A 26,085-nucleotide genomic window follows, 5' to 3' on the forward strand; every position below is an offset into this window, starting at 1 on the left:
TTCAGTGTATACCACATCCATCAAAACTAAAACAAAAACAGTGGCGGATATTGCCAATAAGAAAGCGGCGCAATCATCTGTTAAACTTTTAAATTGTTAAACATCTTCTTTCTCAAGGCATTCCAAGAGAAAAAGAGGTTGAATTGACAGCTGATTGAGAAAGTATTACTCGAAGGATTGGCGAACTTGATGTAGTTCGTAGTTATGCTCGAATCCAAAACCAGTTCCGGGACTTATGTAACAGTTTCCGGATGTATAACTCAAGACTGCTGAAACCGAGTAGAGATGCAAAAACTTACGGCGTTGAAGTGAGATTCTTGATTTTTTCACGAGTCATGAGCCTCAGGTTTGTCCTTTCGACAGGTGGGGTGTCCCGCTCGCTACAAAAGACACGTTACTTATTTAGGAGAGTCTAGTCTACAACAAAGTTCGAGAATGTTGAGGCAGCCAGGCACATATAAAGATACGATTAGTCATTGTACAGTTTGTAGCATCGCAGTATTATAAAATCAAAGAATTAGAGTGCGAGTACGAAGGGCAGATGACAGAAAACAACCTATTATATTTCCATCGCACCTTTATATTCGACTATAACGTAGTGTCAAGAATGGCCCAAGGTACATTGTCGTCAGTTCAGAAAATTAATTCAGTTTAACACCAAAACAAAAGAAAAAAAAAAAAAACTAAGCTCTCGAAAGGACATTTTTATTTAAAGTCACGTACACCAACAATGCTTTTTTTCCCTGGAGGACAGCAATCACAGGACGTGCATCATGACACCATAATCGTCACGGCGCCTTCGATGTGTGTGATTCGTCTAACCGAAGATAGCACAAACGCAAAAAGCCGAAGGCAATAAGTTACGTGATCAGCGGCCCTAACGGTGGTCACGTGCTCTACCAAAGTTAAGGGTAGAGCATGCCGAACGTCACAGGCGTGACGCTCGACCATTGTCGATTCTTTTGATAAAAATTACAGGGGTTTCTTGTGTGTTGAATAGTCATTTGCATAAATATTTTCGTCCATAAAATATTTTTGGCCGCGCTAGCGCTGTTTGAAATTCCCGAAGAGGCGCGAAACTAGGAACAAGTAAAAACAATTGGCAAAAGTATAGATCTTTAGCTACCAACGCGCGATGTTTTCTGTCCAATTCTACTTGCATTATTGTTTCACATGAAGCGGATTTTAAATATTATAGTCTTTTTTTTTTGTTCGTTTTTAATTAAAGACAACCAACTGAAATTGTGAATTTTTCGTGATTTTTGTTTAAATTTGGGAGTCTGTATACCCGCGCTAGGAGTTTTTTCCGCATCTATTGTAGACACACGTTTTGTATAAAATACCTTCCTACCGTTAAGAAAAGGATTTTATTATATTAATGTGTAAAGTTGCGCAAAACGGCATTTTGGTTTAAATTAAACTGGAAATTTTGCAATGAGGCGGTCGAAGTAAAAATATGCCAGACCACTCAAGCGATAGAGCGCCATATGAACTTGTGATTTATAAAATTTAAGCAAAGTAATATTTTTTTAAGCGAGAAAATATTTTTTTTTTTTAAGTTGAGCTCCCACGACACCACGCGGAGCGGTTTCATGCGGCAGCTTCACCACACAGCACGAGGGCAATGGACCTTATCTGAGCCCACGCACATGTTCTGGTGCTCTAAATGGGACATGCAGCTTAGTCTGCGCACTAATAAGTTGTCACAAAGCAGGGAGCAAGAAATAATAGTTCATTATCCTTACTTTCTTTTTTTCAGGCAGTGGCTTGTGGCTGGTAAGTGTTACGAAACAAAAGCTGGGAGCTCTCGGTGTCATGTGCGAACATTTTTTAACCATAGTCTGCAGAATTTGTGTTTCCCCTAATGATGTGGATCCGAGATTTATTTTGATACTCTAACTTCCTTAGTCGTTGAGAACGATGTTACAAAACAGAAAGGGTTGATATTGAAGTTGGCTTGAAGTGGTAAAAGCTTGGAGTGCCTTTTATGGCGTGTGCTAGAGCACTGCACGGGCCGGAATTTCTAGACCCGGCCCGACCCCGCCGGTAGAGACACGGCCCGGGCCCGGCCCGAGCCCGATAACATTTTCAAATATGAGCCCGAGCCCGGCCCGAGCCGGAAAACTGGGACTGAGTTTTTTATGTCATAAATGTGTCGACTAAGAATATGTATTGTCGAGAGTATGGGTGAAATATGCGCATCATTTGCGACAGTTTTTGAACTCATGGCACACCGACAATCCTTGAGACAAAAGTGGGGAATTTTTTATTTATGAATTTATTGAAGAGATATTGCACTTTTCGTTGTTCTATTGAATTCGTTTAAGAGAAATTTCCTTCCTACATATTTTTGTGTAGAAACAATAAATTGTCCATAGACTCTCTCTTCAGGAAGATCCGCCTTGCTTGCATAATGTAGCCCGCCGCGCTAAAGTTCCGTTCGCTGCTAGCACTTGTAGCAGGGATGCACAGAATGCGTTTGGATAGAATTGACAGTTTCGGGAATTCTTTCTCGTGCGCTCTCCAGAAGTCACAAAGCTCAGACACTCCTGAGCACGAGTAGTCTTTCTTGCCGTGTAGATACTCGTCCAATTCGTCGGTGGCTACCTTGTCCTCCTCCGCGTCACACCAGTCTTCAAAGAAACCCTGGCACCTTCTTTTTGATGCGGGATCTCGAACGTCATCGTTTGTCTCATCTTCATCTTGGGTCATTGCTTCGGTGGCACGGGCAAGTAGCTTTCTGACGTGCGCGTAAACTTCAAGGCGCTCGTCCTCGGGCAACGTGCGGAGTTGGCGGAACTGAGGACAGAGAAATGTGGCGGTCTTGTGGAGGAGGAAAATTTTCAGCTTCGTTTCCAGGAAATGACGAGAATGGACTTGATCTCCTCGATTTCCGCCTCTACAGCAGACACCGCCGCACCAGGTTTAAGATGTTTCTTCAACGCAGAAGCGTAAAGGACAACCAGAGGAAGTGTTGGACGTATTTCCTCTTCGAGCGCGTCGGTAGCATCTTTGAAGGGTTGCAGGAACACGATTAACTCGTTGAGTGTTGTCTTGTTCAGGCTTTCCATCAATAGATTGTTCCTTGACTTCAGTAGAGCTTCTATCTCCTCGAACTGAGCGCAGACGGACTTTAGCCTTGGATACCTTTGAATTTAAATTTACGGCACACGACCCGGGCCGACGCGATTTAAAATTTACGGCACACGACTGACCAGGCACGGCCCAGAATTTTTTTTTTTCAAGCCCGAGCCCGGCCCGGGCCCTAAAAAATACGTGCTACCCGGCCCGAGCCCGGCCCGCGCGCCGGGCCGGGCCCGGATTTTCGGGCCAGCCCGAGCCCGTGCAGTACTCTAGCGTGTGCTGTTTGGAATGTTGAAGCTAGGTCAGCTAGCTTTTCTTGCACAATCACATTTGGCACAAATAAGATTGTTATGCCGTTGATGTTATTTTATGCCCATGTGAACAGCTTTTCTGAAGTGGTTATGAGGTCTTGGTACAGCCTTTCAAGACTGGCTTTCGCTGCCGAACGTTTCAGGGTTCTCCCAATGCCGTCGCAGGGACTTTTTCCGTGGGAGGTTGCAAAAACGTTCCATTCAGCTGAAATACTGAAGGCGTTATCGTGGTAGCGGAGGTTCAGAAAGTTCTTTTTGCTCTTGTATTGGGATGCTGCTATATCGGAGAAGTAATATATTTTTTGTAATTGCGGCAGGTCATTTTTCAGCTGCTTTATGACCTCACACTGAAACACATACACTGCTACAGTATCATGTTCTAGACAGTTGGAAATGACAGCAAACAGCCTCACAGATATTTCTTCAGCTCTTTCTTGCTGACGGAAATACACAACAACAGGGTGGAGCGTAGCCTGCGTATTGACCCAGTGGTACGATTGCGGCGCGTCTTGGAGCAGGAAATTGTAATTTTCCGCAAAATCCATGAGCACGATGGCCTCAGCATTTTGTAGTACATTTTTTTAATTTTTCGCAAGTAGCGAGCTTGTTATTTGCTTATGAAATGGTGCCCCTTAAGTTCATTCAACATCTCCAAAAATGTCTCAATAAAATCTTCTGGTGATAAGACAATCGTTCCAAGTTTGCAGCGCGCGCCACTTATCCACAGCTCGACTTGGACGTGGTTCACTTGCTTGGTATCAAGGGCGGGCCCATTTAGAAGCAAGGTCGCAACGGATTTTGTCCCGGGGCACATGTCGTACTTGCCAAACGTACAGTCTTCTTTGTCAACTCGACACACTATGGTAGCTAATAATTCCTCGATTGTCTCTTTGAGGCCACTAGCGTGTAACATCAATTTCACGTTTTGGTGCTGCATGCACGCGCACACAGTGTGCGTCCCACTTGCCCCGGCCAAAACACAATTTGAAGGGCGCATACTGGCAAACGTTGAAAATCCGCACGTTAAATTAGAATCTTTATTCCATTCTTGGTAAAGTTCTTTTAGGTCTAACAGCAACAGGCGCTTCTGACGGCCGTGTAATACATCCTTTTTACCTAGGAGGCAGTTAGACACTGAGTCATCCTCATAAAAATTAACCACTGAAGTCTTCACGCCTTCCCTTAAAGAACGACCTATCCTCTTTGGTGGCATGCCCCGTGTTCTTCTTTGATTTTGATGGCCTCACGCACCTGCCGTTCAGATGCCCGAAAAAAGCTCCACAGCCTTCCCGCGAGACCAGAAATGAAGTGCCAGTGTCAACAACTGGATCTTCCTTTCGCGCGTGTCTTCTTGCGCGAACATATATTTTAAATCGTTCATTAGTTGCACAGAATCAGAAAGCACATATTCCTTCTCTGTGTTTCCCTGGGAGGTTGATGGCTGGTCAAGGCCAAGAGACTGACAAAGTATTTTCTCTGCTTTTTCTTGAAGCCTACATACTTTCTTCCTCACGTACGATTTGCGCCTCCATAGCGCTTGCTTTCTCTTTACTGGGCTCTCACCAACAGCTGCAATGTCTTCAATGATCTCCGCAGAAACTGGCACCCTTGAGTCACTTTGTTCGGAGTGAACACAAGATTCCTGAGCGGGTTCTTCAACTTCAGTAGAATTTGCAGACATTCCACTGTATACAGTTGTCGTTTGCACATTTGGCAGTTTCTCTTCTGGAACTAGACCCAGAGTAGGGTGGGCATCCGCGAGTCTCAGTGTTATGACGAACGACCCATGACGGTTCTTCACGTGCTCAAGAAAAGGATTGTAGCATCATTTAGAAGCAACCAGGGACGTGTATTTCTTCACGTAAACACAGAAGTGATGGTTGCATACTGTGTAATTATCATCCAGCGAAATTTTAGAGTGCAATGTGAGAAGTCGCCGATCTACGTCGCTTATGTCGCTGTAATGCACCGCCGTCTGGTTTGGGTCGTTCTGTGACAACCGCTTGGTCCAAAAGAACATGGAGGAAGTTCACTGCCTGAAAATAAACAGTTATGAAAGCATGAAGAAGAACCTAACCATATGGTTTTATATCCATTCACACTTATTTTTGGCAAACCCAACAATATTATGAACGGAAGCCTGCGAAAAAGGATGAAGTAGCAGAAGTCAAAAGACATTTAGATCAAAGATTGATGGTCGCCATTCACTTATTCGCGCCATATTAAGCAACATGGCTTTGAGTGCTTTCCCTCTTGTGGAGAAGAGACCTACCATTTGTGCTATTAAGACAGAAGAGAAGCGTAACCAGACGCTGTGATGCAGACAGGGCTATCTGGCAAGCGCTAAAAGAAAACCTTTTGCACTTACTTCTGTCTATGGGCACTGAAACAGCTGAATCGCTTCATCTGCGGAATGTCCTCTTTTCTCCATTTCAAAAGCTCAGGATTTTTCCTGAATCTTCATGCGTTTGCTTGCGGGCAGTACGACAAGGCAGACAGCTTTTCGCTCGCCGGCAGTGTTGCTTTAGCCATTTTCGAACTGGGGCGGGAACGTAACTATAACGTTACTAAGTACTCAAGCTCTATTTGCAGAAAAGTACATCTTGTCGCATAAAATAGAGGGCGTTAGCTAAACAAGACGAATAGTTCAATTACAAGCACATAGATGGCCCTTGGCGATAGCTAGCACAAGAGCCGTATCTTGGGAGAGTTTGGCCAGTGGGTGTGGCGACGAAGGCGCCGGAGAGGAGAAAAGTAAATGAAAGGGAGGAGAGTGCCGAAGGAGCGAGAAAGAAAGAAGGGTGCAGAGAGGAGACGACCACCATTTTTTAGCAACGCTGTCAGAGACTGGTCGGAGAAGAGCACTGCTGAGGCTACGCGTCGTCTGCTATATACGGGCCGACTTCTTTTTCGCCTGAATAAAAGATTGTGGCCAATCGCCGAAAAATCTTCATTTATTAGCTTTTTAACCTACCGAGGAATAACGGAATGTCATTTTCTCGCCAGAGCCAGCGATATAAAAGGCAATAATCGAGATTTAGTTGCCGATCCCACGCATTCCGCCGGGAGAATGATCGAAGATGGCGGCCGTCCCCACTCAGGTGGGAGCAGCTGGGAGTTCACGCGCATGCGCTCATGCCTCTCGCCCTACGCCGCGTGCTGATCGGCTCAATTGGGAGAAGAGTGTTACGGCGGCGAGATCATTGACTGACCAAACTCCCCATATACGGCTCTGGCTAGCACCAGAGAATGCGCCACAGCTCAAACAAGCTCCATCGTCGCCGTGCTGTGCCGAAAAGCTGCTGCATGGAATCACTCCGCCGGTGTCGCGGGAGCTCGACTTAAAAAAAATATTTTCTCGCTTAAAAAAAATATTACTTCGTTTAAATTTTATAAATCACAAGTTCATATGGCGCTCTATCGCTTAAGTGGTCTGGCATAGTTTTAATTGGACCACCTCGCTGCGACATTTGCAGCTTATTTTCAACCAAAATGCCGTTTGGCGCAGGTTTAAGCTTTGATATCAGAAAAACCTTTTTTTTTAACGGTAGGATGCTGTTTCATACAAAAAGTATATCTACAATAGATGCGAACAACACTCCTAGCACGGGTATACAGACTCCCAAATTTAAAGAAAAAAATCTCGAAAACGTCACAATTTCAGTAGTTTGTCTTTAATTAAAAACGAACAAAAAAAAGACTATAATATTTAAAATCCGCTTCATGTGAAGCAATAATGCAAGTAGAATTGGATAGAAAACATCGCGCGTTGGTAGCTAAAGATCTATACTTTTGCCATTTTTTTTTACTTGTTCCTAGTTTCGCGCCTCTTCGGGAATTTCAAACAGCGCTAGCGCGGCCAAAAATATTTTATGGACGAAATTATTTATGCAAATGACTATTCAACACACAAGAAACCCCTGTAATTTTTATCAAAAGAATCGACAATGGTCGAGCGTCACGCCTGTGACGTTTGGCATGCTCTACCCATAACTTTGGTAGAGCACGTGACCACGTTAGGGCCGTTTGATCACGTAACTTATTGCCTTCGGCTTTTTGCGTTTGTGCTGTCATCGGTTAAACGAATCACACACAGCGAAGGCGCCGTGACGATGCACTTTTGGCGCTGTTTGATTGGCCCCATCGGACCGCAGCGCCCTCTGCGCTCGAACTTAGCGTTAAAAGGAGTATAACACTAGAAGGATCAAGGGAACCGTTTTTTCACACCCGATACGGTACGATGGACCCTCCGGTACGAAGTGCGCATGTGCGAGCCTTCCGTGGCAGCGCATGCGCAGTTCGTACCGGAAAGCCCATTGTACCGTATCGGATGCGCAAAAACGGTTCCCTAAAACTCTCTACCATTTGATTTTCGCTTTGCCCCTCTGGCGCTGCGTAATGCACTCAATAAAAGGAACAGATCGGTCGAACAGACCCCAGTGAAAGCACAACACCAACTTTCAAAAGGCACAATGAGCCGAGACCACTCGTTAATTAAAAGCAAAGCTGAATCGGTGAGGAAACGGGAAAACAATTTAACACCATCGAGATATGTACACCGTTCCGTATGATAACCGCGTCACTGCAAAGTCGTCGCTGTTCTTGATTACCTACACTAGTCTCTTGCCGATGCAATAACAAATCAATTATCGTTTCTTGCGATTTGTAAAGGACAAAAAAAGAGAGAAAGCTTTACTCAAATAGTTTGTTGCGAAAATAAGACCGCCCTCCTCTTTATCTACGAGTAGTAATGATATGTTCGAGACCTATTTTGAGATAGTGACTAAAGCTGTAGACCTGTTGACACTTTAAATCATGATTAGTGCGCATGCCGTCAGCCGCGTTGAGAACGTACGGTTGTAAACAATTCACGAGCGACTAATATATGTTACACTCACTGGGGAGAGACGAAGGACCAGTAGATGTAGGTGTCGACATAGGCCATGGCCATTAGAGATCCCGGTAACGTAAGAAGAATCCAAGAAAAGGCCGAGAATTCCCCACGAGGAAATTCCTCCCTGCATCCACCGCGAGACGGGAAAGGCTCGGTGGCATATTCACAACAATCAGCGATTGCGGGACCGCGGTACCATTATCGCCGAGTATGTGCAATTAAGGCACTTGCTTGCAAATTTTCTGATATAGAAAGTTAGCTAAGACCATAAAAACGTTCGTATTAACTACATTATAATTATTGACGCGTTAAACATTTAATTTCCTATTGAGGTTTAACGTCGATAATCCTGATGACAGACATCTCGATAGACGACAGGGCGGCCCCTATAAGTTGCGAAAGGTGGCAATATTCCATTGAACATAAAATTATTCAGCTGTAGAGGTGATCGACGCTTATGCTCTCATATGAAACACATGTGATTCTATTCACCATAAAACGTGATGATATACAGCAAATGAGTGCGGCGACAATTCTTGCCTGTATGTACAATATCATGCGAAAGTGTTCTGGTAGCATCGGGGAAATTGCCTCGAATATTATTTTTTTTTTTCAATTTCTTTTCGTGGGTTGTTATATTCAGCCAACTTTTTTTTTTCTTAGTATGGTTGATTACCAAGCGAGTTTCGGGAAAATGATGCTATCAATCTGTCGTTCGTTGAATCAATTCAACACTCAAATTCCCTCAACGGTTCGTCTTCAAGCAGTGCGCAAATATGATTGCGAACAACCGCTGCCAATGTGAGCATGAGGTTGCCGACCAATTAAAAATATAAGTATTCAAGGTCAAGGCTTTGGGGTTTTTTTTAGGTTTTTTTCTCTAGATAATATACAACTGCAAACTATCGACCTTTGTAACGCCTTTCCAACTACCAATTAACAGACCAAACACTTTTGTTTAAATGAAAGCACAACATTTTAACGTTCACTCAGCAAGGAATAACCTTCATGACGTTGGAAATATAGGTGTCGTTGGAGGGTTTGTGTCAGCATTTTCTTTCATGATCATAATATATTTACATTTTGTGCCTCTAATTATTGAAGTTTAGAAGGTAGCCTTCTTAACCGCGTGATTGAGAGAACCCGTTGAGGGGGCGGGGGAAAGTGATGCGTAGCATTTGAGCATTTATATTTTTAAATCCGTTAGAATTTATTGCCCTGGCGCATGTAGCTGTCTTTCGTTTGTGTAGCGTTGGTTTCATCGAACTGGACCGGATTTTTGAGGCCGCGGCGCGGTTCCCGTCGTGCTCTTTCTCTCTCTTCGATGGCTCCATACGTCCACTTTACCTCTTACAAGGGGAAGATACTATTCTGGCGCGCTTCCAATAACGCACCGCGGAAGCGGGAGGGGAGGTGATCGAGCGGCCGTGGCGGTGGCACAACGTAGTACGTAAGCGGCAACGTAAAACTGAGGTGCAGAGACGACGTTGTTTGCGCGAAACCGCCGACACCTGAGAGGAAAGACTGGCTCTTCAAAGACAACAGTATGCGGAACGCCGGCGGAGATTGAGGTAAGCTGCGCTGGCTGCTTCCAAAACCGCCAACTTTCGGGAGAACAAACCGACTCTTCGAAGACAACAGTATGCGGACCAGTGCGAGGTTGGAATTCCCGTCCTTCGCTGAGTCGAAACCTCCGCGCTAAATGCGAACTCTTTTTTTTTTTTGTCACTGGCTGTTGCTGGTTTTAAGGGTTGCATGGCAGTGCCTTTTAAGTTGGGCTTACTCACGCAGAAATTGTTTTTTTCGCGAAAATAATTTTTCCTTGATTTTTGTTTTGTATATGCCTATGCAAAACTCAATGAATTTCGTAAGTGATAATTAAGGTTCCGTGTTTGTGGTGTATATGGATACGTACCTAGAAGTAACCTTCGCGTAGGTTTTATAAAAATTAAAGAAAACCAAAAAACCCTGAAGCGCAGATGTGCAGTAATTAAAAGAATATCAACACTTCACAGGAAAGTCTATTCCTTTACAGCTTTTTTTTTGCCGAACCAGACCACAGCCCTTGGTTTGCAGCCCACAAAGTAGCCGCTGCTTTCTTCGGTGGGAATTCTAATCTTATTGTCTCCTGTCTTTGGGGTGTCGGTACCGGGACATGTTCCGAGTATACGGGCTACGCACGTTTTCCCTGGAGTTGGGGGAGTTTTATTCCCGGGTCTAATTTTTTTCAAAATTAGCTTCAATAAACACACACACACACACACACACACACACACACACACACACACACACACACACACACACACACACGTATATATATATATATATATATATATATATATATATATATATATATATATAAACTTGCCAACTTGACATTGGGAGGTTGGGAGGTTAGCACACCCAACCTCCCAATGTCCGGTTGGGTGTGCTAACCTCTACACACACCCAACCGGACATTGGGATGCCCAGAGTTCATATCCTGGCTCCGCCGTTTTTTGGCTTTCGGCGGGTTCCTGAAAACTTTGATTCTTTGATTCATTGGATTAAGTGCGGTTCATTCATCTGCACATATTCGTTTATATCCTCCTCGGAGACCGCGTACGGTGGTGTGAAGTGCCCGTGTTGTATACATACATATATATATATATATATATATAAACCAAACAGTGACAATAATGTTCTGTAAAGCGTTGGATAAAAACTTCAAAATAAAATACCCCTAAATGGAAATTACCTAATCCGCAACCGCAGGGTACCAAATATTTATAAATTCCAAAAATTCGCGGCTAAAATTTTCTCTTTTTTCGTTTCTTTCTTTTCTTTCGGGGAGGGGGGAGAGAGGAGGGAGGGGGGAGGGAGAAGGGCTTACGTTGCAGTCAGGGTCTTGAGAATGGTCCCAACAGATTCTCCCCAGAAGCTGCACAGGCCACCCAGTACAGCCGACAGGGCCGGTCCCAGCATGAAGGCTTGGTAGGTGTCTCGACGGATTCTTTGTTATCGGGTGTTAGAAAAAAATGATTTTTTTTTTGCTTTAAACGTGCAAGATACCGTAGACTCATACGATTTCTCTTTCCTTTCAAATGTTCTACTGTAAAAATAAAAGCTAGAAATACCGATACAAACTATATCCGATAATGTCGTACAAAGCTTGGAGGCATATAGCAATCTGAAAATTAGGCGGTTTTGTCTGCGATCTTTAAAATTTCAGGTAGTTTAAAACAATCTCTCTGACCATATATACATAAAAATAACACAACATTGTTTCGGTTTATGTGTGCCACATCTATTTAATTATGCTGCATTTACGCCGCAGAGTGAAGTTTTATCATGGCGGGGAAGTCCCACCCTAGCCCGTGCTGACTTTGTGCTGATGAGCCAAGCGTGGCTAGACTGGTAGCCCCCGCGGACGGCAAGACCTGCATGCTATGCTGATGCGGGCTTGTCTTCTTACGGTGCAAATCGGTGCGAGGCCCGGAGAACGTTTCCCGGTTGCCCAGCCTGGCTCAAGCTTGAGCCGGCCAATTGTGCTACAATTGCGTCAAATTGACCTGTGCGTCTTCTAATGAGAAAAATGCGTAAAATATCTTATGCGGTTTTCTTTCATATGGTACATAGAACATGAGTTGATGGGTTCACACGTCTTCTTTTTAATGGGGGCTTCAATTCAAGGTTTATTGTAAGTTGCCGATTACAAAGACCCTGTATTATTCTTAGTCGCCGTCTCACCCATGCGATAGTGCATAAAATACTGTCATAGTTTGCCATCCAATTGTTGGGTGTGTATTTACCGGAAGTGACATGATTTGAACCTATTTGAATCAATGGTTTCAATTAATACTGATGTCCGCACCTGAGCCTATATGCAAAGATATCAAAGTCACACTTCTTACCTAGGTAAGTGCTAACCTCGAAAAAAGTCAAAGGAACATACAAATATGTTTTAAGTTTTTTTCATTTTTGCTTTTTTATTTTTTTATTTATTTATTTATTTATTTTTATTTAGGTATACTGTTAACCCGTTAGGGTTGTTACAGGGGTGCACAAGGCACGAGAATACATATGACCAAATACAAAACCAAATATGGGTTCACACGATGGGTTCACACGTCTTCTTTTTAATGGGGGCTTCAATTCAAGGTTTATTGTAAGTTGCCGATTACAAAGACCCTGTATTATTCTTAGTCGCCGTCTCACCCATGCGATAGTGCATAAAATACTGTCATAGTTTGCCATCCAATTGTTGGGTGTGTATTTACCGGAAGTGACATGATTTGAACCTATTTGAATCAATGGTTTCAATTAATACTGATGTCCGCACCTGAGCCTATATGCAAAGATATCAAAGTCACACTTCTTACCTAGGTAAGTGCTAACCTCGAAAAAAGTCAAAGGAACATACAAATATGTTTTAAGTTTTTTTCATTTTTGCTTTTTTATTTTTTTATTTATTTATTTATTTATTTTTATTTAGGTATACTGTTAACCCGTTAGGGTTGTTACAGGGGTGCACAAGGCACGAGAATACATATGACCAAATACAAAACAATACCTAAAACATTATAATTTAACGCAGCTGCAAGGCACAAGTTCTTAGCACTTTAGAGAGGAAGTGAACAGTGAATAATTATTTGTACGAACCTCGCCAGTAGCGTTCCTCTTGTGTATTCCTTTGTCATCGCACCGCTCCCTATTGCTGAAAGAAATGCATGCACTGCTTTACGCGCGATTTAGATAAGTGGATTATTCTTCGGCAACGATTGAACTAACAATATTCGTTTACATCAGTTCAAAATAAAATACGTTTTAATTAAAGTTACTTTACCACGACTATTGAGAATTAATTCTACATGTAGAATATTTCGCAACGCTTTGCGAAATGCGCCTTCGAAATCGTCATACACACCTGTTACCCTGGTATTTTTTCAGTGATCTTTTCTCCTACGTACTCGCCAGGTCACCTTAAAGGAGGTGTTACTGAGGGCATTCGTCGCAGCCACAAGTCAAGATATAAAACCGCACCGCAATGAAAGCCAATATTTCAATATATTTACCTTTCAATAACTTGGATGTCAATCGGTAGAAATGAGGGTTTATGATTTTTTTTTGTTCGCTCCGGAGCCCGTGAGAAGGGATAACCGGGTACCAACCTTGAGAGTTCCCAGATGCATCACTGTCATTTTGTCACGTGGCATTCCCTAATCCTTTACGCAGAAACGACCAGTCGGAACGAGATGCGGCAATGAATGACCACCTTTTAAATAATAATAAAAAACAACTTTAGGGATCTACAATGTGCGTGACTACGTTCGCTAACTTTCAAAAGGTTATAACTATAATGCAATTAAATGCAAAGGGGCAAGCAAGCTGGACAATAATGATGAAAATAATCCCTGGAGAAGGGGAACAAGAGGGACAAGGGACAAACATAAATCTCCAAACACAGCTAGGTGACTGGTGAGCGACCGAAAAAATTCGCCTGGTCCGGGTATCGAACCCGGGACCTCTCCATTAAAAGTGGAGCGCTCTACCAACTCAGCTAACCAGGGGTTAGACGTCAGTAGAGCAAACGGGTTTTATCAGCTGCCACCAGTCTAACACCAACAAGGGTTAAGCTTGCATTAAATTGCAAGCTTCACCCTTGCTCCACTGAACGAGCTTGTTGCTCTACTGAGCTCTACTGCTCTACTGAGCGTATGTTTAAGTGCACTTGTTTAAGTGCACTTAAACAACCACTCGTTGCCACTTATGAAAACGGCCCTGCCATTTGTCAAAGACGAGGATCACAAAAATGTACCTCACACCATGAAACTGAACATAGGAAGTGTCATGTCCCATATCCCAGGAAAGGGGCCACGGCTGTCGGGAAAGACACCCTTTAAGAAATCTGGAACATACACTAACATACACTTTCCCAAAAAGTGCTTGCAAGAGTCAATCGCTTTAATCCACCGAGGGAGCTCAGCGAAAGTCGAGGTTGAAAATAAGTTCGAACTTTTATAAAACAGTGTGAGCTGTGCCACTGAGAGTAAATGATGGTGGCGGTGGTGCTTTTTTCGTGAGGCGCAGCGAACTCTCAATGACTTGGATGATGTTGTTGAGGTCTAGCCGGTTGTTTCCTTTACATGATGTACATTACGTCATGTAAAGGGGACGGGAATATATGAAATGTTTTCCGATAGCAGAAAGGGCTTTTCTGGAACTGCTCAAGGTAACGTCTGCCCACCTACCCACCTACGCAAACAGTCAATCACTGCTCTTCGCGGAATCAGCTCAGCGAATAACAATGTCGAAACATATGTTTAGACCAAAAAGCGGATGTAGCATCACGCAATGCAAGCGTGACGTTTTGCATTGCTTAATGCTACATCGCAGACTTTTTGCTTAACTTTTTGGTCGCCCTACCAAAAAAAACGGTTTAAAAATAAACCGGAATGAATCCGGAATTTTAATCCGTCATATGGACCCCTAAGCAAACCGGATTTCTAGAAACCGTAAATGAACCGGAAATACCCAGTCCGGAAGCCCAACCGTAATTGGTCGAAGCGGAAGCTGAACCGTATCTGGCCAATCCGTAGAGCTTCACCGGAGTGGGTCTAAACGTATATTAAACCGTATCAGGCAACACCGGAATGTAATAGAAGTAGTTTAATAGGGTCACACCTACTGTTTCACCTTCCGATGTACTGCAGCTGATGCTACAAGCCATCCCTTACAAAAATGTCATATCTAGACTTATAATGAAAATACACATATGGATATATAAGGAATTGGGCAGATATGACCACATCTGCCCAATTCCTTATATACCATATATAGACTGCTTTATATTATCCCGTGTTTGGGCCTGGCAAATAGGGTACCCACCTCATATAAAGCAATTTTCATGTGATGCTCCTTCTAGCATCACATTAAAATTATTGCCATGGGGCAGGTACCATACTTTCAGGTCCAGACATGGGATCATATAATGCATTTCTATGAATATCCACAAAATATACATTTTACTGCTATCCCACACTGCCAAACGTGTGTTTACGTAGATACATCGGCAGAATAGGCCACTGACCAATCTTTAGTGGCCTGGTTCGAAATTTGTAATTCCGACAAATATGTATGCTACAAAAATCAAATGCAGGCGATCGCTAGTTAGCAAACATTGTAACATATCATTCGACGTCTGAAAGTCACACCCCTTTGGCGGGATTGGTTGTCGAGGGAGCAGACAGATATGGTTTGCAAAAAAAGTTTTATACATAAAAGTGCCGAAATTCCAAACAAGCACTTCCGCCGTTCAAGAAAAAATAATAGTAATATCACACGAACAACCATTAAAATAAACTAAAAATGTAATAGCACACAGACTCCTATTAAAATAAAACAAAAGGAAGGCGACAATTAAGCTGTAAACTATACGAAAGTTCTAAAGTCGTTGATCCTTACTCACAGGGTAAAGTTCTGATTCAACTCTCCGGTCGAGCACAGCAGTTTTGACATGGGCTTGCTTGCTAGCCTCGTCGTTGAAGTCCTTCCTTGCACCGTGCGATGTTCAAAGTCCCCCAGTCGCTCCTCGCTGGCCTTGTTTTTCCGTTCAGTCCCGAAATCATCCCTTGTGACCAACACGTCGCACACACGCACAGACACCATTGTTCGCCGGAAGCAATACAAGATGAAAGTTCATTTCTGCTCCTTGAACACGACGAGGTCACCACCGTTTCCCGGACTGGAAAATGACGAGGGCATCATATTTTTAACTAAAACTTAATAAAGAAAAAAATTAATAAATAATGAACACATAAGTAACACAAACCTGGACTAAATCACAAGAAAAAGTGAAACAACGAGCACACAAATAAAAAAAGAGTAAAAACACAAAGGACTTACACAGAAAGCCACATTTGTTCAATTAAAAATGACGTTTAAGCCTGATAAAAAAATATTCCTGCTGCGCTAACCATAACCAATATGGTGTGTAAACTATGCGACTTTGAGCAATGCAGGGATATTTGTGATCATAATCAAATGTCATTGCGAACTCAAAACGTGTGGCTGCCTTGCTAGGTTCTTCATATTACTATTTTTCTGAATTCTGTGTTCATTATTGTGGCTGCTCGGGACCAGGCGGAACTTGGACAGCTTTGTACCCATAGAGAGAAGCACTAGCTTCTCTACATAATCCCACCCCTTCTCCTCGGAGATACCCTCCGTGTATGCTGTAATTGGAAGAAAAAAAAACAATAACCAGCAGATATACACATTATTAGCTACATTGTTTTGTAATAATTTTTCTAAATAGGCCCCTGGCCTAGGACAACACAAGACCTTTTTTTGGGCGATGTAAAGTTTTGACACAAACAATCTGGCCCGCATTTTGCAGAACATACCCTGTAAAACCTTAAAGTGCACCATTACGATTTCGGCATACCTTACATCACCATTGTGCTTCCTATGTGCATGACATTTAAAAGCCAAATCCGCAAACACTTCACAATAATTGATGCGTATTAAGCAGTGTGCTTTATGTGGGACCTTTAAGTGCAAAGCATACAAAGTGCGCGTCCGTCTGCGTTTGCACAGTATACACCAACTCAACTCTCCTACGTCACGCCGCGGTGGTGGCGCGCCGGACGCACTTCCGGTCTGGGGCGGTGGGCAGAAGTCGCCGTGCCAGACATGCATTCCTGTGTTCCTTTGGAAGAAACGAGACAAAAAACCTGCCTTCTCGTCTAAATGCTGCGATGGAGGCTTTACCAGGACAGTCTGGAAAGGTTTGAAGATCAGTTTTCATGTGTTTTTGCACCCTCCGTTCGTCCGAGAACGTGGATAGTAGCCGTGAAAAGGGCAAATCGGACGCTGTCGAACTACGATTGCGTGTGCGGGCCACAATTTGTGGTCGCCAGATGTATTTGCATTGTTCTAACATGAACGAGAGAAAAAACCCCAAGTTGTCCGGACCACACCCACGGGTTCAGTGCGTCCTCAAATTCACACGGCCGCCTGATCGTTCGAACTTTCATCTGCTCTTTCAAAGTTGTCTGCTTTTTGTCGTCTGCTCGTTCAAACAAAAGCGGCCCGTAGACCTTTGACCCGGTGATTGCAATAAGAAGTAATTGCAGACCTCAAAAGACTTAAGTAGGCTCGGTGTAAAAAGAAGATACAAGATGTTGATCATTGGTACCGGTGGTCATCACCGACTTGTTACGCTTGGTCTGTTCCCGCTTCCGATTTTCAGTATCGACGTCGATCATCGCCGCTAACGTTTGCACTTTTGCAGCACGAGCGACGTCGCGATTGAAAATAGCTACAAGAATCTCTTCATGGTTTTGGCGTTCATTTCTACAGCGTTCATGCGAATGAATCGCCGCACTTCAAATTATTTACGGAAAGTTTAGCGGCGTAACGAGCCTTGATAATTTCGCTCAGGCGATTCAAGTGGTAAGACATTGCGATGAGGACGTAGAATTGACAACTCCAACGCGAAAAAGAGTATGCAGACTCACACAGACGCCTACAACGTGACATTCGAATGGTTTGTTGACGCGGGACGCGGTGCTTCTTGCCCGTACTCCATTGCGCGTGCGTTCGAACTGTCGTCTGCTCTTTCAAACTTGGCTGTTTTTTGTCGTCAGCTCGTTCAAACGACAGCGGCCCGTAAACCAAACGTTGACCCGGTAGTTGCGATAAGAACTAAGTGCAGGCCTCAAAACACATTTGAAGGTCGGTTGGGGTAAGTCGGCTAAGTGTAAACAGATACAAGAAGTTGTTGATTATTGTTACCAGCGGATATCACCGACTTGTAATGCCCGATTCTACTTGCGGTTTTTAGTATCGATGTCCGCCATCTCAGCTACGGTCCACGCTTTTGCAGTTCGAGCGACGTCGCGACTGAAAATAGCGAGCAGAATCTCATCGTGGGAGTCAGGCTTTAGCGCCCATTCTGCGGCGTCCACGTGAAATGAATCGCCGCACGTCACATTATTCACGCAAAGTTTTGCCTCGATAGTTTTGCTGAAGCCGCTCAAGTAAGCAGACATTGTTAGGAGGACGTAGAATCAACAATTCCAACGCGAAAAAGAGCACACGGACTCCCACCGACGCCGACAACGCAATTCAATGGTTTGTTTATGGGCGACGGCGGGCTTCTTGCCCACCATCCTTCGCGCATGCGCGGCGCCGGTGGCGTCCGCTAGGGGCGCTCCGGTTTCTTTGTAAACATGAGTTGGTGTATACAGAAGAGGGCAGAATGCGGGCGGACTGCTGTTTTCACTCCTTGCAGCATATAGCTCAAGGATTCTCTAATTTTGCTTATACGGGGCATTTCACCGCACAGAACGTACAAACACAAGCTTGGAGATCGCACACGCAGTCTCAAAAAACGATAACATCGCGTTTTTTTTTTTCACCATAAAACGTTGTGTAATCATCATCATAACATCAATGGGAGTACAAAAGATTGCATTAAAGTTCCCAATTGGGTCTGTTTTGTACCGCACAGCCACTGTCTATACACAAGTCAACTAGCTCTACACATACCGCTCAGCACACCACTGCTAGGCTGAATCAGATAAGTGTCACGCTTGCCGAGCTTGAAGTACAGTCGTGATCTATACAAAGGTGAACAAGCAATCGTCGACTGCTCAGTACTGGGAGCATCATCCAGCAGCTGACTTGCTCTCCTTTTCAAATGCCTTGCGAACCAAGTGTGGTAAGTCGTCGGATAAGGAGAGAACGTCACCACACACGGAACTGAGCCGTTGATACTCGCCTGTTTACCTTCATATGGATCAAGTCTCTGTCTGGCCGAAGTAGCCAGTGCGTGTGCAGCACAAGCGGCTGTATTGAAATCTCAAAAGGATGAAAGTTCAGAACAGGCTTGGTAAGGTTTCACATTGCAAGTATGCCCATGCAAATTTCACTTTCTAGAACATAAAAATGCATTTCAAATTGTCACCCAAGACAAGCTGCTTTCAAAACAGCTGTATATATAAGGCAGCTTACCCATCAACAACTTTTGCACATTGCCATGGACTGAACCTCGGCCTGGTCGATGCTAGCTTCTGTTCGGCGAGGGCTGCACTGAGTAGAAAGGTGAAAAATGTGCCGTAGATTATGTGAAACAAACAAAGAAAAGCAATCCTAGCATGCACAATTCGCTAGAGGCACTAACAAATAAAAGTCAGAGGTTGGTCAATTATGTTAACGCAATATACTTCAAACGTGTGCCATGAGTGCTGGCAAAATATTTGTTGCCTTCAATCTAGATAAGCTTGTAAATGTACATGTCAAATAACAAATAACTTAAAAGCTGAAGTATATTTCGATGGAACTACAAAAACCGAAGACTAGCTCTGCATATATGGTGCCGTCTAGTACGCCATAGATGTGTAGAATCCGACTACAGCGTCCCCCTTACAAAGACTGAAGCAAAACAAGTGTTGAGTCTGCAGTGTCACTACAACAGAAACGATGGTATTGTGATCTCGTGGAGATAAAAGTTCGGAACAAGTGTGACAGGCTTTGGCATGACAAATATGCCAATGGCATTATTCATTTTTGTATATTCTACGGTGACAGTGCAGGGAAACAATCACACAACAAATACTCAGAAAGACAAGCACACGCGCTAAACTTATAGCTCTTGTGTATTCGACTACTTCATTCTTCTCTTCAACGTCTGGATAGACTTACCAGAACGTGATAAGCAGAAGAAATAGCGCAAAATACAAGGAAAAAGGCGAAAGACAAGACAAAAGAAGAAAGAAAACCCTTAAACATCATCATTCTCTCTACCGCTATTGTTTAGAAGAAAATTGAAGCTCTTTGGTCGACAGTGCTATAGAAGGACTACTTACACACTTGTCCTTCAGATGCTCTATTCTTTGCGCTTTCATTATTTCTCTTGTCAATTGGTCTCAAATCATATCTATTATGGAGCAATTTTCAAAATGTGCTATGCAACCACAATCTTGACAGCAGACCAGGGTGTAAGATAGACGGGTGGGGAAACGGCCCACAGAAGCCTACCGCAGCGCCGTGACCGGATTGTGTACTCGTCTGCTTGCGGTTACTCCCCACTTGCGACAGATGGCGCTGCGGCGAGAGGAAAAAAATCGGAATTGGATTTGCGTGGAACTCTATGGGGAGAGTGCGCAAAATAAACCGAGAGTACGGCGGTCTTTCATTAAATCTCCACAAGAAATCATCTCCGTCAGTTTAGCCGGTCGCCATCGGTCGCCCACCCGGAGTGAGAGTTCGCGGTGCTCCACATAGATGGCGCCACAGAAAAAGAGAAAACCGAGGGGACACAATGCGGTCACTCATTTGGCTCTTGTTTCCCCACCTGTCTATCTTACACCCTGTAGCAGACTCCCAAATGCTCAGCGATGACTCGGTGGTTATTATAAAAATGTTCCCTTAAACGATCATTCCAACACCTGGCAGTCTGGCCTACATACGTCTTACCACACTACTTATGTAGACCAGACTGGCAGGTGTTTAAATGATCGTTTAAAGGAGCATTTTTATAACACCCATCGAGTCGCCGCTGGACATTTGGGAACCCACTGTCCGGAGTGTGGTTGTGTAGCACATTTTGAAAATTGTTCCTTAATAGTTAAAAGTCGAGACCCATTGCCAAGGGAAATAATGGAAGCGCAAAGAATAGAGCACCTGAAGAACAAGTGTGTAAGTAGTCCTCCTATTGTGTTGTCGACCAAAAAGCTCCAATTTCTATCTTAAGAATAGTAGTGAGGGAGAGGGATGACTTGTAAGAGCTTCCTATTTTTGCTTTTCCTCCGTTTCTTTTTTTTTTTCTGTTCTTTGCTTCTTTCCTTGTATTTTGTGCTATTCTCCTTATCACACTCTGAAAAGTCAATCTAGACGTTAAAGAGAAGAACAAAGTAGTTGAATACACGAGAGTTGTAAGTTCAGCGCGTGTGCTTGTCTTCCTGAGTATCTGGTGTGCGAATGTTTTTCTGAACTGTCACCATAGAATATGGTTCATCAACTCGCCCAAGCATCCATTCTATCATTTCTGCAACATTAAAATGACTCTGAAAGTGCGAGCACCTACAGGGTGTATTCACGCAAGTCTTGCAAGTGTTGAGTTGTAGGTACAGTGCCCTGGTTGTGTCCATGTGCGATTTATGACCAAATACCACAAGGACTAACACTGCAAACTTCTCCGAAAACCAATGGGCGCGGCGGCGAGCGGTAAAAGTGGTGGTGTTCACCACTCTCGTCGTTTGTTTGTGTTTGTGTGTTGCTACTAACAAGCGCACCAATGGGAAGGCTTCAGCCATTATTGGGAACACTAAATAAACAAATACAAAATACAGATACCACACAGCAATACTGGATGCAATTAGTGACGCACTTCTGTTGGGGTTCTGTGGATATTTTTACAGCGTGTAGTTGGCGAGCCATTTCAAAGTTGCGATGAGTTGCTCGCTGTAGGTGAGCAATTTAGCCAGTGCAGTATGACTGCTAGCCTGGAATCCACAACCTGCACCACGCAGTAGTGATACGCATGCCAGTACGGTGCTTTCTAGATCGAAATGGGCAGGGGTTCGGACTGAACCCAGGATCCCAGGGATCTGCAGCGCAAGCTTTCGTTCCACGTGCTCCAAACGGTGTGCGCTTGCCCAGTCGGCCACCGACCCCCAACGCAAGGCAACGCAATGCACTTCTGTTGTAAACTCAGCATTCCGCTTACAAATGAAATGCGCAGTTTCCCTAAAGACTTTCATTCCACGTGAGTGGCAACTGAATTGCAAAAGGCCGGCCCATAAATGCAGTCTGTGTCAAAAACAATCCTAGCAGCAATAAGTTGCTATAATATTGCTAACCTTGCCATGAACAGCCTTGGCAGTCTTTCATGAAGCCAGGACTTCAGCAGGGGAGACTGTCATTTTGTGTCGTCTCAGGTCACTCACATCAGGATGGCAAAGTGAATGCCAACATCTAATTGGGAAAGGCTGCAGTAAGTACAAAGATGAAAACACAGATTAGAATATATGATAAAAAATATCATAGACCAACTTGAAAAAGTGCACAAAAAGACAAGGACAAAAATATAGAAACACGTAGGACGCAGACTGGTGTACATTCGCAACTCGATTGATTGTACACAAAAGAAAATAAGAGGATGAGAGAAATCAGAAAGGCTTTACTCGGTGAATGTGAGCTTCAGGAACCGGGATGTGAGGCAAAGATGTCAGGTATATGGTTTTACAGACACTCTAGAACTAGCAACAGCATTTACATGTAGTAAAGTGGTGAGTTCACCCTGATTGAACATCTTGAAAAATAGTACCCAAAAAACAAGGAATAAAGGCTAGGAATACATACACTACATACGAGTGCAGACTCTCAACACACATACATTAGAAAAGAAAAAAAAAAGAATGCGTTAGGAGCTTTAACAAAAGTTCGAACAGGTCCAAGTGGGCCGTGCTAATTCACCCATATGCATAATACTCTAAAAACAATTTCCTCGGCAGCTCAGGTAACCGGCGGATGTGCGGACACCATTGGTTGCTCCATACTACGAATAAGAAAGCCCTAAAATAATTATCTTCTATGTTTTTATAGTATCTGCTAATTATTGACGTTTTTCCTAAGGATGACATACACGAGTAGTGTAAACGGTGCATAGGTATGTGACAATGCATCGTAGATTTTAGAGATAGATTGAGCTCTCTTTATGTACTAGCCATCTATCTGTTACCTTCACTAACAAAAAAATTACGTTTTTTTTTTGTTTTAGTCGGCGCTTGCTAACAGGTAAATCAGCGCGTTCCACTTGGGCCTGTGCTCGAGCCCTTCCGCATTTATATTTCTCCCTTCTCTGATTTATGCGAGTTCAGTTTGCGCTTGCATGAGGTCTATGTGTTACTTTCCCCGTCTCCTTGATTTTTTTGCGAACTATTTTTCAAGATGTTCCATTAGTACCAGCTCACCACCTTACTACAATAGTGCAACAACTAAAAACAATTACAACTTGCACCATTCGCTAAAGGCAATACCAAACGAAAAAACAGGGATTTGGTGAGGTATGTCTAACACTATATACTTACACTGAAAAAAATATAGATACCAAAAACTGGCGAGACACTACCTTAATTCAGGACATGCTTGTAAATTTCCCTAGAAGCTTCTAACTAATACTTGATAGCCTCTAAAAAACAGCAGTAGGAAAAGAATAAATGCTTCACCATTTAAAGCAGCCTGAGTGTTTCTGGAGCTGTGAAATTCGTTGCACGTGCGTTGGATCATAAAAAAACACGTGTACAGCAAATGATATTTAGAGCTCGACATTTCGCGAGGAATAAGTGCCGGCGTCAAAAATTATTTCGCGGGCACAAATTTTTGCGATCGGAGGTGGTATGTTATGCATTAATAACCATGGGGTGAATTCATTGCGGCACCAATTTTTGGCAATTCTTTTCTGATTACGAATCGCGAAAATGAAATCGTTTGGAGACGACTGGGCGGTGGAAGCTACGGGCTTGCTCGATCAATCAATCGCTGCTTTTTGTCGGGTCCAGCTCTCCGCATGCAATGGCGTCGGCGATGGAGGGGCACCGCACCGCGCGCTTCCAGACATTCTAGTTTACCAGTAAACAATACGACAGAGGGAGGCCTTTAGGGAGGCAATCCTCCCCCATCCGCTTTGACCCCCACCCCGCACCCCCCGCCTCCCAAAAAGTTCCGCCGCTACTGATGAACCTTGAGCGAGTACAGTTTCTGCATCGGGGAAAAAAGAAGAAAAACAGCCTCGCATAACACCATTCGCGCACAATTAATAATACTGGTAAAAGCAAGCATCTACAGACAATAACAAGCTTTCTGAACGCAGGAAATAAGCTAGCCCTAACGAACAAAGAAACAAACTTACTTCGGTTCCCGTGTCATGATCTTGGCTGTTGAGCCGATTTGACGAAGTTCCACTTCTCACAGTCGCTTCCGTCTTTTTCGGACACGTTTGAAACTAAGGCAAACTCCACGCACCACGACTAATCGGGAAATTTAACCGTTATCCGGTCGTGAACGCAGGCATTCAAACGCACACGGCCGATACGGCTGGCAAACCGTGCGAAACATAGGCTGTTGATTCGATGAGATTGTTTTCGTATCTTCAAAACGTTTCAAATAAAAGGATAAGCAAACCGCATTATAAAACTCATATAAGACACAGCAATAATAAATTATTGCAGACGTCATTATTGCCATAATATTATGAATAAGTCCTGAACAGGTAGAAAAAATTAAATACGAAACTAAGTACAACGGTTCGAAACGAATTCAGCAGACATGTATCCTTCCAGAAAACACTCTCAGAAAACTGGGCAACTTTACCCTAGTTTGCTAACGCGCTATCTTGCAGAGCCTGGGGACGTTCGTTCGAATCCCGGAAAACAATCTTTTCTTATGTTTTTTTTTTGTATTAGTTTTTATTATTTTAAATCTTTTTTTACCTTTTGTATTAGTTTTTATTACTTTAAATATTTTTTTCTCGCCTACTTGTGTTAGTTGTTATTATTTTTAATAATTTTTTTTCTCGCCTTTTTGTATTAGTTTTTATTTAAAATATTGTTTCTCACCTTCTTGTACTAGTTTTTATATTTTTAAATATTTTTTCTCACCTTTCTGTATTAGATTTTATTATTTTAAATATTTTCTATATTTTTGCAGTCGTCGGCACCGTTCTTTAGGGTAATAATCACGGAGAAGGTGAAAACAAAAAGTGCGAACCTAAGTTTGAATTGTTGCAAAGCACAAACCGTGGCCCTCTTGTTTTTCCGGGATAATTCATAACCGTAGGCAAACAGTACAAGTCCTTTCAAAGAAGAAAGAAATGTAATAATAATGAGCATATTGCGAGCAAAATGGGAAAATGTGTAAGTGGTAAAACTGCCACAGTAATGCAGCTGAAGTTTGTCTGAAAGCGGCCATCTTCACCCACTGTCGAATCAAAAATACCGTCATTTTAAGGCAGTAATTTAGCTGAGCTCATAGCGCGCTACGTATTAAGCACATCTCTTAAGATTCTGACTTCCGGAAAGTAGTATTTAATTTGTTCTCGTAGATCAGTGCTATCCCCCGCGTGCCGCCAGGTTTTATTTATACAGGTTGCGCTCCACAGTTTTACTTTTTTATTAGGCCTAGACACGTTTTTATTCCTGAGATTCAAGTGCAGCGCGGATAATTAAACTAGCTTTCAGAAACGGCATCGTTCAACGTTGTAACAATTATTTTTCGTAGCGTCAAGGGGTCACATTCACAAACCCGGCAGTGTGAACATCCACAATGCAGTGGTGTTTCTCGCTTTTTTGCGTTAAAAAAATAAGTTTTTGTATTCGCGTTCCTCTGGAGCGGTATGTCGTATAACATAATTTATCAAAGCAACAGATATCGTTTGGCTATGGGAACGTTCGAAATATTTCTGTTAGATAATCGTAACTACCACAGAAAGCAGTTGATTCCTGTCTGAAATAGCATATTTTCGCACTCAATTTCGTAGCGTCATAAGCAATAACCACATCTCTTACTTTTCTAGTCTCTGGAAAGTAATGTTTATTATTGTTTTTGTAACTCAAAGCGCGTGCTCAATCATGCCACGTTTTTTTTTTTCTCTTCATTTTTAGGCTCCGTTATACCGTTTTTATTTTTTTATCAGGGCCAAACACCTGCGTATACCACCGGACCTTAAGTATAGTACATCAAATTAAACTAGCTTCCTGAAAAAAGTGATGTTCAGCGTTGTAAAATTTATTTTTCGTGGCGTAGGCGGTC

The 26,085-nt window shown here is 43.2% G+C and overlaps 1 protein-coding gene, 1 non-coding gene and 1 pseudogene across 3 annotated transcripts in view; all 3 read right to left on the minus strand.

Moving 5' to 3' along the window:
• The window catches only part of LOC115331410, a 112,707-nt gene extending 104,300 nt beyond the window's left edge, over window positions 1–8,407 (minus strand). For both annotated transcript variants that reach the window (XM_040210573.2, XM_042290785.1), the window contains exons 1-2: window positions 8,294–8,407; window positions 300–380 (exon numbers count right to left, since the gene is read on the minus strand). In XM_040210573.2, the coding sequence (XP_040066507.2) occupies window positions 300–380; window positions 8,294–8,346 (134 nt within the window). In that variant the 5' untranslated portion in view covers window positions 8,347–8,407. The remainder of the gene's footprint in view (window positions 1–299; window positions 381–8,293) is intronic.
• Window positions 8,408–11,157: 2,750 nt separating this feature from the next.
• Window positions 11,158–26,085, minus strand: part of LOC121835756 — a 54,639-nt pseudogene continuing 39,711 nt past the window's right edge.
• On the minus strand, window positions 13,766–13,838 carry Trnak-uuu. The gene has a single exon. It is a non-coding gene; the product is annotated as a tRNA-Lys (tRNA).

Source organism: Ixodes scapularis, unplaced genomic scaffold (assembly GCF_016920785.2).
Source record: "Ixodes scapularis isolate PalLabHiFi unplaced genomic scaffold, ASM1692078v2 PGA_scaffold1__304_contigs__length_218370807, whole genome shotgun sequence".
Classification (NCBI taxonomy): domain Eukaryota; kingdom Metazoa; phylum Arthropoda; class Arachnida; order Ixodida; family Ixodidae; genus Ixodes; species Ixodes scapularis.